The 16,968-nt window shown below is 40.5% G+C and overlaps 1 protein-coding gene across 1 annotated transcript in view; it reads right to left on the bottom strand.

The window, feature by feature from the left end:
- The window catches only part of fbxl17 (F-box and leucine-rich repeat protein 17), a 221,453-nt gene that overhangs the window by 19,231 nt on the left and 185,254 nt on the right, over positions 1-16,968 (bottom strand). Inside the window, exon 10 of the mRNA XM_069138868.1 lies at positions 1,214-1,356. Within this exon, the coding sequence (XP_068994969.1) occupies positions 1,214-1,356 (143 nt within the window). The remainder of the gene's footprint in view (positions 1-1,213; positions 1,357-16,968) is intronic.

Below are 16,968 nucleotides of genomic sequence, written 5' to 3'. Positions count from 1 at the left end.
CTCACAGTACATTTGACAGGGGTCATCGTATCACTGTACCTCTTTTATCATCCAAGCAGCCGAGTCAAACATGTATCACACAGACATACTGGGCGAAGGCGGCAGAGACTTAACTACCCCACATCCTCTCCGCTGGACACTTCTAAATTGGCCAGCAACCCAACCCAGGGTCATTTGACAGTTCACGTGAATGTGTTTAATTATATCTCAGTGGTTATGTATGTGCATTAGAGTTGGGCAACAGATATATACCTTAGACTGACAGAAAATTGTGAACTATCAGAGATTTTTATATACCAGCTACACCAAGGTAAAGATCTCCTGAAGTATCTGGGTGTATTAGCCAATATCGGCACTGTTGTACAACAATGAACAGGACTGCTTTATCGTATTTTTAGACTTAAAGAATTGTTTGCATAAGACTGAATTATTGCAACCCTATTATATATTTTTAACATGTAATATCAATAATACATAGATTTTCCTGAAAACCAAATATTGTATTACCCTGTTCTACCTAAAATGATGTCTGTAATGACACATGTGGACCGGCATGCATACACACATGCCCACATACATGTATTTTAAGGACAAAAAATGGGTTACAGCTGTATTGAATAAAGTAAGACTAACACTAATGGTAACTGATTCTTTAGATTATTAACAGCAAATGTTCATTGCAATTCCTGTCCAAGATTTCAAGTCCAAAGGCCAATCCCAGTTTCCCCAGTTTGAGGGATAGTGGTCATCTAGCCCTCCAATTGGCCTTCCAAACTGAGTGTTTTAAGATGCAGACTCCAAACGGAGGGGGAGAAGAAAAACTGAAGCAATATAACATGAAAAATGGTCCATAAAATAAATAAATAGATTTTCTTTAATAATATTTTTATAATCTAGAAGTGCAGCTTTGGTAATATAAAGCCATTGGGCCCAAGTTTGCAAACTTAAACTGCTTATTTTAAGTAAACGATACTTCAAAACCGAAAGAGATTTGATTTTTATCATTATCATTTTCAGTGTTTCATGTTTTTCATTTTGACAAAAAAAACCCTGCTCATTTCCCCCCAAATGGTTAATGGTACATATTACAAAAACCCTGAACTGCTGAAATATTCAGAGGTATATTTTGAGAGTGCGTCACAGAGCTGTACAATGGAGTACATATTGACAGGAAACCAGACACCAGCAGACATTATGGGCTGAGCCTTGTTACCTTGTCACATCTCATGAGGCCCAGGTAGCGGAGGGACTTGCTGCTCTGAGCAATCTGTGTGGCTCCCTGGTCTGTGATGTCTTTACACCAGCCGGCGTCCACAGTCTCTATGGTGCTGCTGTACTGGCCAATGGCTATCAGAGCTGTGGACAGAAGACAGGGAGGAGGAGGTTGGGAAGGAGGGAGGGAAGGGAGACAAGAAAATGTGTTAGTCTGACAACCTTTCTCATGCAAATGTGGCGGCATGGTCCTCCCACAGAGACACACAGAAATTTGAGATGAAACCGGAGCAAGTCATCTGGCCAGCTGTGACACATAATTCCAATGTTTACACAACACCTTGACAATACACACACGTACAAATCTCACACACATCCATTCTTGTTCAGACTGCTGCAGGATTCATCCATTAGAACGTTGGCATGAGTCACAGCACTGAAAGTCGATGACACCGTGCCAGGGTAAAGTGTGACTCCATGCCAGTGTATGATTTAATTTTGCTTTCGTGTGTGTGTGTGTGTGTGTGTGTGTGTGTGTGTGTGTGTGTGAGAGTGTGTATGTTTATTGCTGCCAGGACAGAGAAAAAGTGCCAGGGTAAAGAGTATCCACTAAAAACAAATATCGGTCAATGTCTGGGGGCTTTGTTGAACCCCAGAGCATGTGTGCATACATAACTTCACTCACACAATCATACAATCATACAATTACACACACACACACACGCACGCACGCACACGCGCACACGTACACACACGCACGCCTCCCAAGTGTTGTTCCTATTATACTGACCATTTGAAATGTACACCTGACAAACACAATGAGATTAAATCTTCTGTAATCTAGCTCAAATCAAGACACATGTTGCATTAACACACAAACGCAGACAGACACACAACAATCTTCCTCATCAATCTTTGACCCGTCAATCCGTTAGGTAGGTGGAGGAGACCTGTGCTCCAACAGTCGATTGGTAGCGCTGCTCGGTGATCGATTGGCAGACCTGGGCTTTGTTCTCCACTCTCACAACCATCACTAATGAGAGTGGGAAGGTAGGAGGAGGAGAGAGGGATGAGAGAAAGATGAAAGGAGGATGGTAAAGACACAGAAAGCCTTTGACAGCACCTTCAAATAGTTACTAAGCCATGATGTTGTTTTCTCATTTGAAGAAATCCATTTTACTTCAAACTTTAAAAATACAAAAAACAAGTTTGAGACATTTTCACTTCAAGAAGGAGGGAAAACTTGTTTTCACATTGAAATGCTCCCCCCTTCACATTCTCATTTTTATGACCAGCACTCCACATATTAGAGTATTAAATAACAAGCAGTCAGCAGATCATTGATGTCATTGCACATTGGCTATGACTTGCTGTCAAAGACTGTGTGTGTATACATATATTGTATATGAGTGTATGTTTGTGTTGCAGGAACTTATTGCCACAGGAGAAGGGAAATGAATAATCTCACGCTTTTTTCTCCATGTATTCAAACCTCCCTCCTACTGCTGTAGCTGTGCAATGTAAAGGCTTCTTTACACGTACGCATACACATGCACGCACGCACGCACGCCCACACCCGCGCGCGCGCGCACACACACACACACACACACACACACACACACTCACTCTCAAGACTTAACTTGTGTACAGTATGTAACGTATGTAATATATAGCTTTGGGCACTTGAAGTGCACCACATATGGTTCCTTTTGTGCTCCAGTGTGCTCTTGGATGCCATGCATAATGGCACATTATGGCTAAACAGGCAGTAACGCAACTTTGAAGCTGCAGTATGTTTCATGTAAAACAGCACCATGGGGAAGAGGCTTCAGTCCGCCAGATGGCTGAAAAGAACATGTTGTTTTTTTGACTAGCGGTGACCTGGTAAAGTTTCCTGAAAATTTGGATGCCTGTGTTTTTTGGGTGTACCTGAGTGCGAGGCTGGAAAGACGTGAGGAGAATGATGGCTCCCTGTCCTGTTCCCCTTGTCATGTTCAATCACATGATCCAAAAAATGATTACCTGGGCTCAGACCTTTCATCTGCTGTTAAGACACAAGTACTGAACAGTATAGCTGCTGGTAAAACCCCCTCGCAGAGAGACTGAGGAGATTTCTGAGGAAAAGGAGATCAAATAACAGAGGAGAGCTTCATAGTTCAACAAATCAAACAGGAGTCTCTCTACTTCTTCTCTGCCAAACCGACGTCCCTGCTTGTTCCCCTTCCATTTTACTTCCCTCAACCTGACAAAGTGGGAAGATAGAAGCAGACAGGTGCCTAACATTGTGAATGTATAAGAAGTACCAGTGAATACATTGTCCAAACATTTCCTGATTACTGTGCTGCACTCACCGACGAACATACCACCTGCCTACACTGAATTACAACGTAAATGTCGGCAGGCTCCAGGCTTCATAAAGAAAACATATGGTAGTTGGAGATAGCTGGAAGGGGAAAGAGACGAGCAAATAACACTCATTTTGTTGAGCCCTCAAGTTGGTAAACTGAAGAGTCAGATAATGCTTTTGTCATGGGGAGCCAAGTTTTGGGCTATTTGGACTTGTTTAGTAGTCTATCAACAAGTTCATCTGGTTGCCATTACAGTCTAATATCCCTGTGTGTGCTCTGCTTCTCTCCCTCTTCCTTTGATCATCTATCAGGAGACTGTAAATTTCAGCAACTCCCGGTGGCAAATGGAAATCGTTGGCTACTTCTGCAAAGGCTAAGAGCTTTCAGTGAAACCTTTTTACTACAGTTGAACAGTTTTGTTCAGCTTGCCAGAGATAGAGAATGCAATCAGAGCTCATGCCTTTGTTTTGTCAGACAGTGGCAGAGCACACTAAAAATTGTACACAGAAATGTTTTTATTTGTTGACAACGGGATATATATATTTGTATTTATGTCAAAAATATACAACTTTTCTAATTAAAAAATCATGTATCTGTGACATAAGACTGAACATTTTGCTTTTTAATTCAAATACATCATTAACTTACATCTCCCTCTGTTTGCAGCTTCAGAGGAATGTTGAGACACTGAATTGAGAAATGTTTCTAACAGCAGATTGCCAAGGTCTTGATCCCTCTAGTTAGGCACTTACAGTGGAAAATATACTGTAAATTTGGTATACAAAGACCAATTCTAATGAATACCTGCAGTCACATGATGCACCACAGCACTGTGGCACCTGCGTGTGTTCAGCGGTAGACTTGGTACAAACATAGCACAAGTCTATAGGTTGTAAGTCAGATAAACAGCAAGCTGACGGTTACAGCCAGCAAATTTAACTTTGTATATGTAGATCCTTTTCAATTGCATCTAAATTATTTCAAATAAAATTAAAAACATCTCTGTTCATTTAGGGTATAGTTGAAATTTTATGAAAAAGCATGGTAAAAAAAAACACGGGGTTTTAAAAAAACCTTTGACTGGCAATGTATAAGGGACCATAGGAGCAGGAAATTGTCTTTCCTGACTGATAATGATTTTCTGTCTGAAATAGATGAAGCGATATGCAAGAGAAGTTAAGGTGAAAAAGAGGTGGAAGAATCAGAGGAGGAAAGAGGGGAAAATCCCATTCTGGCAGCAGGAGCTGTGACTGAGTGGTGACTACACAGTCACAGACGGTAATGAGGACACACTCTGCTGCCCTGCCTGAAAATGGCTTTAGGAACTGTCTCTTCTCTGAGTGTGTATGTGTGTGTACACTCCCCCGTTAGTGTGAAAAGAAGCAGAGAGAAAGACTGACCTTAAATCCTGGATATCATTCATTTTGAGCGTGGCACATTTAACCTGTTGTTTACCCAGTCTGTCATTGAGGGATACAGCTACATCAACATACAAGAAACAGGTGGAGATCACATTTAAAACCAAGTGCTTTTGTTTAGTTGAGGTTCTCCTGGGATTTGGGCTGACATATATTGTCAATCACTTACCAAATAGTGAATCAATCAACAAATCAATACAGAGTGTCATGGACCATTTAGTGCCTTTAGGAACGGTATCCCTGTGTTAAAACCAGAGCCTCAATTCACTGAGACCTTTTGTAATATCACAATTTCCTCCAAGGCTCTGCTTGCAGCTTTTTAGTAAGGAACCTTGGTGACAAATGTCGACCGAAGGTGAATAACAGAGTAAAACCGTAAATCTTTGGTGTTCCATTAACTCCCACATTATCTCCAGACAGAGATTCATAACCTATTACTTTCTCATATTGGGCGCAAGCTGTTATCAAACACCATGAATAGCGGATTTATCCAAACATAAGAGTGGTTCTAGGCTGAAGTAACCGCACTCCTAACAGCGGGGTCAGGAATTGGTCAATCCTGTGATGACCGCAACGTAAGAAGAAACCTTCCTTAATCAGCTTACTCTCCTATCTCTGTACCTGACCTCAGAGTTTCAGGGGTTAAGCATCTTTTACAGGCTTATTAGATATTCACTTATTACATTCTCCTAAATGATGGTGTGCCATTACTGCTATCTTATTGCTCTGAAGCCATCCCCATGACTGCCTGCAGTAACCCTATACACCATATTTTAGCCACTGATGAAGACAGAACGCCTATGAAAGATGTGATGGTATATGGTAAAGATTTGCTGCGTTGCAGTGTGCGTGTGTGTGTGTGTGTGTGTGTGTGTGTGTATGAATATGGCAGGAGGGACAACAGAAAAAAAGGCTTATTATGGCTGATGTATTCCAGAGAGCACAAACTGTCATGTCTAATGCTGAAGACATTCATTCAGGTCTTTGTGTGCGTTTAAAAACTTAGCCTCAGCTTTGCCCTCTGCACTGTGCTGCTGTATGCCCATGACCAAAAGCAAACCTCTTTTCACTTCTCACCCTTTTAAGTTGTGGAAGTTACAAGGGATGCCTGAGCTATTTTTCAAGCTGACACCGCAAGTTGCATTTCTTCCTCCCACTAGGAAAACTGTTACCAATACTGACATGCAGTTTTGGAAGAAAAAGGTCAAGCTGGTTTCAATTTTGCTGTGTTTTGTAACAACCCTAAAAAGAAAGGTTACATAAAGGCCTGTAGTGCAGGACTTGAATATACGCCTGTCGTAACTACAGTTTAGCAATAGGACAATAAACACTGGTGAGATAATATGAATATGTCTGAGATTGTATTATACCATTAAAAAAAGTATGAGTGCAATCCCTTGTGCTGGGTATCTTTCTATCCATCGAACATTAATCTGATAATGTCCCTTGATATGTTAAGCATTGAAATTGCTAGATTAGCCAAAAATAGACATCCTTGTTTGATTATTTTATCTGTAACTTATTTTAACCCATTAAAGTACATAGTGTAACTGTAGGAAAATATATTTTCCTTATCAAAATTATTATTATTTTTTTTTTTGCATGTAGGAACATTAAGAACTTCAATTCTCTGTGAGCGTGTATGTATACATGTACACGTGCGTGTGTTTTCTTATGCGTTCATAATATTACAGTGATTTGTGTAGGGCAGAAATGTGAATACGCTTTCACAGGAGTGTGTTTACACGTGTGTAAATATACATGCATAAGCACATATATGTCATGCGGAGTGTAAAAACAGTGTAAGGCGACCTCATTAAGCACCGTGCGGATGTCACTTAACTCCTTTGATGCCTGTCTGACCTGGCCAAGTGTGGCCTCACTGTCTGATTGATTAACACACTGTGCTCGTCTTTAAAGTACCCAGCCAAACTGACCAGGGTCACACAGAGTGTCAAAACGAATGCAGTAAACAACATACCAAGTAAAGCACTTGAAACACACAAACATAGGTGGGAAACAAGAGAAGGACTGTTGCCTTGGCCTGTGGTGAGCTGAGAATTTACAAATTTAAAGTTGTGAGAACTAAAAGGAATCAGAGAATGTTCACATTCCCTCAGTTTAGATGGTAAAAAGCCTTCTGGTCTGTGGACTTGTACATGAACTTGATGTGACAAAAACTGAACTGTATCATCCAAGTCAGATAAGGATATTAGGATATAAGGAGAAAGAAAGATAAAATTAGAGAGGCTCTACGAGGTGATGCTCTTTGGCCTGACATTTTGGGCAAACGCAATCAGAGGCCAGGGGAACCGAAATCAGCCAGGCTTAGAAGATAGACACAGGAGAGAGGAGGAACAGATTGAGTGTGACACGAGGAGGGAGAGCACTTTATGGTGGGACATGCTCGATCTGGGAAATTAATTAGCCAGAGGGCAGGGAAAAGGCAGTGTGCTGAGGGCATGGGCATTTTCCCAATCAGCCTCTGATCTGATGTAAACCAGATGACACATACCATTTTGTGGCGGTGTGTGCATACGTGGGTTTACTGTGCTTTGTGTATGTGTGCGAGTGTGTGTGTGAGAGAGAGAGAAAGAGAGGGAGAAACAGAGGCAATCAGCAGACCCTGAAATGTTTAAATGATGAGGTAGACAGTACAACGAAAAAGTGACTTTGATGTCTAGCATCTGAAAATAATACACACACACACACACACACACACACACACACGCACACACACACACACACATATAGAGAGACACACCCACGGACTGTTTTAGTAGGGGATGTGCGATAACCTTGTGGATGGGATGTGAAGTTTGAAGTGGAGAGGCAGATTGGAAAGGTGAGTGAGTGGCAGAAAGAGAGGGAGGGAGAGATAGAGAGGAAGAGTGATGGGCAAGGACAGATAGACGGAGTGAAGGGGTGATAAGGAGAGATGGAGCTATCACAGAGGTGACCTACAACAGGCTTTCCCTCACCATTGAGAATAAGCACTCCTCACCAATTCACACCCACACCCACCCACCCACCCACCCACACACACACACACACACACACACACACACACACACACACACACACAGGACAATGGGACACTTAACAGGTCGGCATTATTCATCGAGACTCAAGTAGGCTGAACATACTATTGTCTAAGGCTGTAGGTGTTAACTTTTTTTTTTTTTTTTTGGGGGGGGGGGGGGGGGGGGGGGTTCCAGTGGGGTTGCTAAAATAAGTGAATGTCACAATAAGTCATGTGAACTGTGCTGTGGAGAATGAGTTCCAACGGGATGAACTCAGTGAATATACTCTTAAAGAAGCAGTCTGTAGGATTTTGTGGCATCATGGTGGCTGCAAAACTCAAAAAACACAGAAGGCCACTGTAGAAACATGGCGGTGCGACAAGCCTCCGTGGAAGAGGACCGGCGACATATGTAGTTATGAAGGGCTCATTCTAAAGTAACGAACACGATTCTTAGTTTCTGGTGATTATAAACTATCAGTAACAATATTATGAATCAATTTCTGTCAATAGGTCTCCCTAAATCCTACAAACTGGTTCTTTAAGAACTTTAAATACTCCAGACATTTATTCATATAAATGTCGGGGCTGATGTGTATCACATCACACTTTACCACAGGACACACAAATAAATTAACATTTGTTTTCCTATGTTATGTTCTGAGTGGAATCTTTTCTTTCCCTTAACTTTAACCATTACTGAAATGTACCTCCTACAACCATCCCCTAACCTTTATGATATTGTAGTTTCCATGCACAGATATTGTTAAAAGTACCAATTTAAAAAAAATACTGGATGAGGTGGCTTGCGAGCAAATTAAATCTGGGTACAGAAAGTGTGGCAGCAGTGTTTTCCCCTCCCTCAGTATCACTGCTAACATACCCTTGAGCAAGGCCATTAACTCCCAGCCGTTCCAGTGAAGCTGCTCAGGGGCCAAAAGATCAGACTGTGGCTGTAAAAGGCAGCCTCAAGGTGTGAATGAGTGTAAACTTGAATATTAACAGTGCATCCCTAAAAAAAAGAGATTGTTTCTCTCAATGCAATTAAGTATAAATAAAGGTAAATAAAGGTTTAAAAAAGGGTCATCTCTCTGTGTTTGGTAGGGTTTTGTCATTTTTTTTTTGTGCCTCTGATAGTCTCACCAGATTGTATTTTGTGGTGATGTTTCAGGTATCTCTACTAATTTGTATTCTTATCTATTTACTGTCATTATTTTGTTGTAAGGTTCTATGCCAAGGATCTTACTTTTCTCAGTGTCCTGAGTTGACCTATGTTGTGATTTGGCATGATATAAATAAAATTGAATTGAACTGAATTGTTGTCTTTTCAATCCAAAAATGTTTCCCACAACAAATGGCTCAAAGCAGGGTTTTTGAGATTCATTTTGTTTTTAATTTCACCATTCAATCACTGCCTCATACACATGTTGAAGGAATTTAGTGCATTGCTGTTTATGATGTGCAACACTGTTGTCATTCACTGAAGTAGATTAGGGAGAAATTGTGAATGCTCTGACTGATGAAAAAGATCTTTCAACTAATTAAAATGCAGCAGAATTGTGTTCATGTAAGACAGATATTGAATGATTTTAATATAATAACCAGACTGCTCTGGTGTATAGGTATCTACATTCAGCGAAAACCCTAGAAAAGGGCCCATTAAATGCTAATATTGACATACTCACAGGCCAATAGTATTGTTTGTGTGCATGTTATCTGTATAAACTGAGTGGAAGTTTTATATGATCATTCTTCTTCTCCAAAGACAACATGAAGAAAGAGAAAACAACACACACACACACACCCACGGACTGTTTTAGCTTTTGAGCTTCCCTTTACCATCAGCAGTAAAAGCAGGATATTAAGCTCTATTTCAAACATACAGCACCTCTGCTCCAGTGCACCTCTCCTTTGAGGGTATTAATCCTCCGCACCTTTTTCCCTTTCCTTTCTGTCTCTCTCACATAGTCTCTCTCTGTTTCTATTTTTTGGATTGAGTGCAACAGCAAAACTGCTCCTCAATTGTGACATCACACATGGAGGACCATAAAGCTCACCAAACTCTACTTTAAATGAGAACCTAGGAGAGATGAGGAGATGGAGTGAAGAAGAGGGAAGAGGACAAAGATGAAGACAGGCGGCATCCTACTCGCTGAACTGCTTGTTGCATGCGTCTAACTGGAATTAAAGTAGCGTAGCAATAGTTATGGCTTTGGTTATGGATTATGGCTAATCCTTTAGCATAGGGAGCAGGTCTTAAAGGTAATTACACGCTACTATTGGATCCAGAGCCCAGAAATGGGCCCCTCTTACGTCACGCTTATTAGGGTCCAGAAGAAAACTGGCTGCTCCTACATACTGCTGAGACAGAGTACAGGTTAACACACCATAGCTTTTTCGGCCAATCTTAATACTCTTTAAACTCGTCTTGAAGGTAAAAGAGCTTGTTACTAAGATCACAGCTGTTCTTTTAGTTTTGTGATGGGGCATTGCTAAAGCATAACATGTTGTATCTGTTTGTATCATTGAGACTACATAATAATCTATCCATTAATAAATATAAGAACGGTTCGATTTTCAACCACATATATTTAAATATTGAATTAGTGGCATCATTGCAGTGTAGTGAATATTCCCTCACAGGACGTTGGTGACAGCCACACGGGACAGTTTTTCTTTTTTCTTTTAGTCACTTGCCAGGCCATGCCCACACTTTTACACCCTTTCCTCCTTAAAATACCCCTCTGACTCCGTCTAATACACCCAGTCAGCCTTCAGAGTGCCACAAAGTCTGTTTCTATGCCTTATCTCTAGCCTTTAACAGTCCACTCTGTCCGCTTTAACCCAGCGGGAATCATTAACCAGACACACACTCCCTCTTCCCAGACTCCTGACAAAACCCTTCAATCTGTTACGATTGCACAACTGTGTGTGTCTGTGTGTGTGTGTGTTTTTTGTTTTATCTGTGTGTGAATTAGAGGACTACTTAGTCCCTGAAACAGCCCTAAAACAAATGACCCAATACCAGTTAGTTGCACAACAATTAGGTCAGTAGGCCGTTAACAGCAGGCAGACCCACCCAAGGAGAGGCTTGACTAATGCCCGTTCCTTCCCTTGATCCTAAAACCAGTAAGAACACAAATGTGCCATGCAGACGGTATGGGACTATAAAATGTTGTCATGAAAGTGTCGATGGAGATAGGTGAACATGCCATGTAGAGGACGTCATGTCTCACGAAACTGAATTATAGTTCTTGTGTCAACTCTCAACTCTCAGTATGAAAATCTTTAGGGTAACCTTAAGTTTTATTGACCATCCACGTGCAAACCTGAACCTCAAGCAAAGCCAATAAAATGGGCGACATTTTCTCACTCTACTTAAGACTTCAAATCTTTCTTGAATGAGTAGTCTGAAACAAAGAACTTAATAATTCAATAGACAATTCTTCTTAATCAAAGAATGAATAATTATTGTACCTCTTCTATCATGATTGTTTTGAAATTTAAAGGCTGTGCTAGCGTTAATCTATTTTCTCTCAGTTTGACATAACATGTTGGAAAACCAACATTGGGAAATGAGAAGAAGATGAAGGGGAAAAAAGCAGTTTTCTGAGTGGTAAACCTATACAAGAATACTGACATCAGCTGCATAGAGGTAAAAATAGATTATCTGAATTTAAAACAGATGGTCTGGATTAAACACTTGTTTAATCATGTTGCTATATAAACAGGAACACCATAAAAAGAGAAAAGTCAAAGATCTGAGCATGGAAAAGTTCAAGATCTTAAAACAATATTATATAAGAGAACATAAAACAACAGGTTGATTGGAGAGTATGAATTTGAAACTGTCACAATGTAGAACAGAGAACAGGATTTGTAAAGTTCAGAAGGAAAACAAAACAAAGGAGTAACATTAATAATGTTTAAAAAGAGAAAACAAAAAAAAGCAGAAAAATGTCCATCCCTGATTAAAAAAAACCTGCCATTTCTATGTGAAAAAGCAAATCCTTTGACACTCAACATGTTCTTTTCTTCTGTTTCTCACAAGACCGAACTCTTGTGAGAAACAGATCTAATGGCTTAGGAGTCTATAACAGCACTTAGTCAGGTCTCACCAAAAGCTCTTTAGCAAAGTTTAAAGCTGCCGTGATGTTTTCTGATCAATACCTGGCCGTAACTCAAATCACACGTCAGGTGCCATTACTGCATACACCGCACACTCGACTGAAGTGCACCGGCGTGCACCGGCGTGCACACGTGTACATTTTCATGAGCTCAGACAGTGTTTTTGATCAATACCTGGCTATAGATCAAACATCTTTTTCAGTTTATGGTTAACCTTTCCCAAGGCTCATTTCAGACGCACACAGAATAACTCATGTCTTACTTGAGACTGCCTCTTTGACGGCGTCTATGAAATTGATAAGTGCTCTTAAATGCAAAATGACAGTTTAAGAACCTTGTTTTGAAACCGTGGCGTAGTCAGAATGTCTCATAAAAACACAAAGCACAGAGCCGGAGTGAGAAATACACAATAGACCAAATGTGCAGCTGAAGAACTGTGTAAGAGTTCCTCTTTAAACGGTAATTTGTCCAAATGGAACAAGGGAAAATGTGAAGGGTGTGTTGGGAAATCTATTTTCTCCTCATTATACGCAGAATACAGCAAATAGATAAGTTTATGTCATCACAAATGTTTTATCCACTTGAATATCACTGGCTTTATAATCCACCTCAGTGTTTTTAGAACCCACTGACAACTATTGTAGTTCAGCTTGAATATAATCAGCCATGAATCGTATTGAGGAAAACTTTTTACATTAAATCACCACGCAATGAAAAATACCTTTTTGTTCTCCATACATTAGCAAACAAACAGGCTCCTACATTTCTGCTTATGCGCCTTTTATTGCTTTCTCTGACACCACGTGGGCCAGTGTATTGTGTGCCAAAAGATCACATACCAAATCCTACAAAGTGATTCGTTATTGACCCTCTCGTCTACCCCGCACCGTCTTTTCCCATCATTTACTCGATTCCCTCCTCTCTTGCTTGGCTCGTCATCTCACCTCCGACATTATTCTCTTCTCACAGTCTCTCTCACCCTGTCATGCCTCCCTTTCTTCCCTCCAATGTTTGCTTTACCCTCACCCCTTCTTCTTACCCCCCCCCCCCCCCCCTTGTCTGTCTCTCTTCCTCCTTCTGATCCTCTCTAAAGGATGTTCCTCTGTTCAGGGTCTCTGTCACTAGCTCAGTAGCCGTGTTGACCTTTAACCTCTTTACGACTGGGGTCAGTGCCTGTCGCCATGGTGCTTGACATCCCCGTGGGAGGCCATCCCTGTGCATTGGTATAGTGTACAATTCAAACATGCATATTATTTATAAACTCAGAGGCATGTGAAGTTGAACCTTTACATTTCCTTTAATCCTCCCTCAGGTTACGAGCAAAGAAAGACAACAGCGTCTGACAACGCTCCCCCACTGTTTGCATCTTTTACTCATTCTTTCATTGAACTTACCTCCCTGAACGTTTCATTTTTGTCCTTCCTCCTTTTCTTTGGGAACCAAAGAACATTCATCAAAAAATGCTCTTCCTCAAATGAAGAGCTCGGTGGTGGCCTAAAACAAACAAGCCATTTCCATCTTTTACAGTTTTCCTCTAAGATACCAGCCTCAATTTTAAATCAAGTAAACATGTGGTGACTATTTTTTTTTCCCTTGAAGGAAATGGCTGCATTTCCATTTATATGCATATATTAGAATAAAATAAAAATAAAAAAGCACAAATTGCAGAGCTGTACAACAAACACACCACTTTTCTACTTTTAAATTCAAAGAAAATGTAGGTTTTTAACACACTTTTAAACACAATTCTTGGAGGGTGAAACACAAGTTTTAACCAGTACAGCTGGCTGCAGTAGCTGCCTCACACTTGCAAACATAACTACATTTTGTTCATTGGTTTTCTATCTTTTTATTTTAAACATATGAACATGATTGTATACCAGGTTGCTTGTGTCTGCACATTACTACTGTGGCTGAACAGGTCCAGTGTGCACACCGATACAGAGGTCACAGCTGTTGCTGCTGTACTACTTTTCCTGGGGTAGGTAAAGGGTTAATTTTGTGTAAATTTTGTGTGTCATTGTGTGTGTGTGTGTGTGTGTGTGTGTGTGTGTGTGTGTGTGTGTGTGTGTGTGTGTGTGTGTGTGTGTGTGCAGTATATACCCTGACAGTTTTTCTGTGTGTGTTTGGACTTCACTTTGAGAGTGCGTGCTTGTGTTTCCAGGGGGAAGTGGGTGAGCTTGAGGAGGCCAAATGCTCAATGGGCAAATGATACAAGTCCTGCACGCCTCCATAAATTACCAGCTCATTACAGTAATGCAGCCCATTTAGCATAGGAGCAAGGGGAGAGGAGGGAGATATAAGAAAGGATTTCAGAAAAAAAAAAAAAAAAAAAAAAAAATGTGCGTGGGGCTAGCAAGATGCACACAGGGTGCAGCAGATGAAGCATAAATGTCAAGAAGGAAAATGGGGTGAAGACAGAGAGAGGAAGAGGGAGACTTACTGCAGGGAATGAAGGAAGGAAGGAAGGAGGAGTAGTGAGCGAGGAGGGGACAACAGGACGAGGAGAGAAGGAGGAAAAGAGGAAGGGTTTGCTGTGATGTGTTTGAGGAGCTTTTCAATCTCAACAGAAGGGCTTTTCATTCGGTTAAAATCTATCATCTACGCCTCTGCAAGGACAAAAAAAAAAGAAACAATGGGGAAATATTAATATAGATAGCGGCTACAGTAGGAGACAGAGATATAGACCCAGACAGAGCGAGAGGAGAGCAGAGAGAGGGAAGAGGAGAGCTAGAGAGCAAAAACGGGATGAGATGTAACAGTTGTAATTGAATAGTGAACGAGAGAGGGCCTGAGTGCAAGCACTGATTAATACAATTCAAATTGATTGTCTCCTAGTAGCTGTGAGAACATCTCATTCTGACTTTCATATTTGAATGTTCAGCATGTTCTCTGTGCATGTGTGCGTGCGTGTGTGTAAAGGAGAGCAGTAAAGTGGGGTAGGGAGATAGAGAGTGCCCTCTAGTGCTTGCTGTTTCTTTTACCCCACCTATATACAGTGATGTTGGCTTGTTCAGTGCTCCTTTTCCAGTCTGTGTCAAGTACTCGGTGTCCTTCATATCTATTCTGCGTGGTTCTCTATACACAGTAATGAGTGTTGGATGCAATCTAGTTTTAGGAAAAAGCTTTCTGCAGCCTTTTTTTTTTTTTTTTTTGCATCCAGTACTTAAAAGATATTCCACATACTTGAAAAATACCCAAAGTAGACACTTCATCACAGAAAACATTAAGTCTTAATTGGGTTTTGTTTCTTTGTACAGGAGCATTTGTTAGTATTGAATGTTACTGTTAGTCAGAAAGAAATGCATTTACATCTGGAAATATTTTATTAACAACATATTATAATAAGTCACTTTGGATCTGACAAGTTATTCGCAATCGAGCAGTAGCTGATTCCAGTTAGTTGAAGTTAGGTGCAATTGATTGTAGAAGCAAAACAATTATAGTTATTAAGAATCTAATGATCCAGCATTTATATTCCCAAAATATACCTCCCAACGTTATCGCTTTATATTAAGCTTTATATTAAGCTTTATATTAATTAGAAAAACAGAGCAGAAGAAGCTGGAAGAGTGAAGATGGCTGAGGGGGAAGAGTCGAGTTCCATTTGCACCTCAGGAGCAGCGGAGAAGGATTTATAGTTGGGGTGTGAAACAATCATTCAAGTTAGCGCATCGGCCCTGCGTTCAATTAGCAATAGCTTGTGTCTCACATGGATTCTCTCTGCCAGTGAGACAGAAAATCCAGTCCGCCTTGAAAACAACTCTTTGTTCATGCTTTTTCTAAGACCCTGACTGTTCATTGCTAGTCGACCTGCTTTCCACCATGGAACAGTCATTTAAACATCTGCCTGCGCCACAGTTTTCAGAAAATGTGCTTATTTTAAGACATGTCCTTGAAATTCCACTGGAAAGAAGAGGGGTGGGAGAAAAGGGAGAGAAGAATAGAGAAAGATTTTATTGTGGAAAGAAAAGTTTCCTCTTCTTCCTCTGCACCTCTACCTCTTTGACTGTAGTCTTAATGTCTCACAATATACTGCATGTCTCTGGGTACACTGCATTAAAAGGAAATGTAACTAATGTTTTAAACTACTGTGTATTTCAATGTCTCATTGTCAACATAAAATATGTGCTGATGACGGCAAGGCCTATAAAAGGCTTCAAGCTTGTCTTCCTTATTTGTTTCATTACTATTAATAACAAGGACATTATTCAGTAAGAGATGTAAACAGATAAGTGCCCTTTATGATATTTGGGCTTCCGAATTGTGAGGCAGAGCATGAAGAAGCCCCGATCTTAATCAGCTGACCAGAAGAGGGATTTCTAATTTCATTTGAAATAGTTTGACCGAAGTCTAAAAAAAAATATATTTTCTATAAACAATAATACAAAAAGAAAGGAATCCGTTGACTTTAAAACCTAAGTTAGTTCTGGGATATGCATGTTAGAGTACTAAGGCTAAATGCATTACATAGGAAGATGAAACAATTCTCCCAGAGAGATTTAATAACATGAACTCTGACAACATGTAAACGGTATCCAGTCTTGTTTACTAACTATCAGTCCATGTCTTTTATGCCTATTATCAGTGAAGCAAAAGTTAACTCTGAACACACAAACATTTCTCCTATTTTCCTTTTGGTGTTTTCTTCTTCAGTGTCTCACACACACACACAAGTACGGGAATACACACACAGACACGTCTCTCATCACAGCAGATCATTTTGTCAGAAGAGATGCAATTATTCTCCAAAACGAGGGAGGCATCAGGTGGCGAAGAAGGGACAAAGAAAGCGGGTGCAATTACTGAATTTTATAGCCACTTCAGACAAGAGGGGGGA

Source organism: Embiotoca jacksoni, unplaced genomic scaffold, assembly GCF_022577435.1.
Source record: "Embiotoca jacksoni isolate LCO1_2020_lvr unplaced genomic scaffold, fEmbJac1.0.p SCAF_8, whole genome shotgun sequence".
Classification (NCBI taxonomy): domain Eukaryota; kingdom Metazoa; phylum Chordata; class Actinopteri; family Embiotocidae; genus Embiotoca; species Embiotoca jacksoni.
Note: the sequence above shows the minus strand (reverse complement) of the source record. Positions and strands in the feature narration are given on the sequence as shown.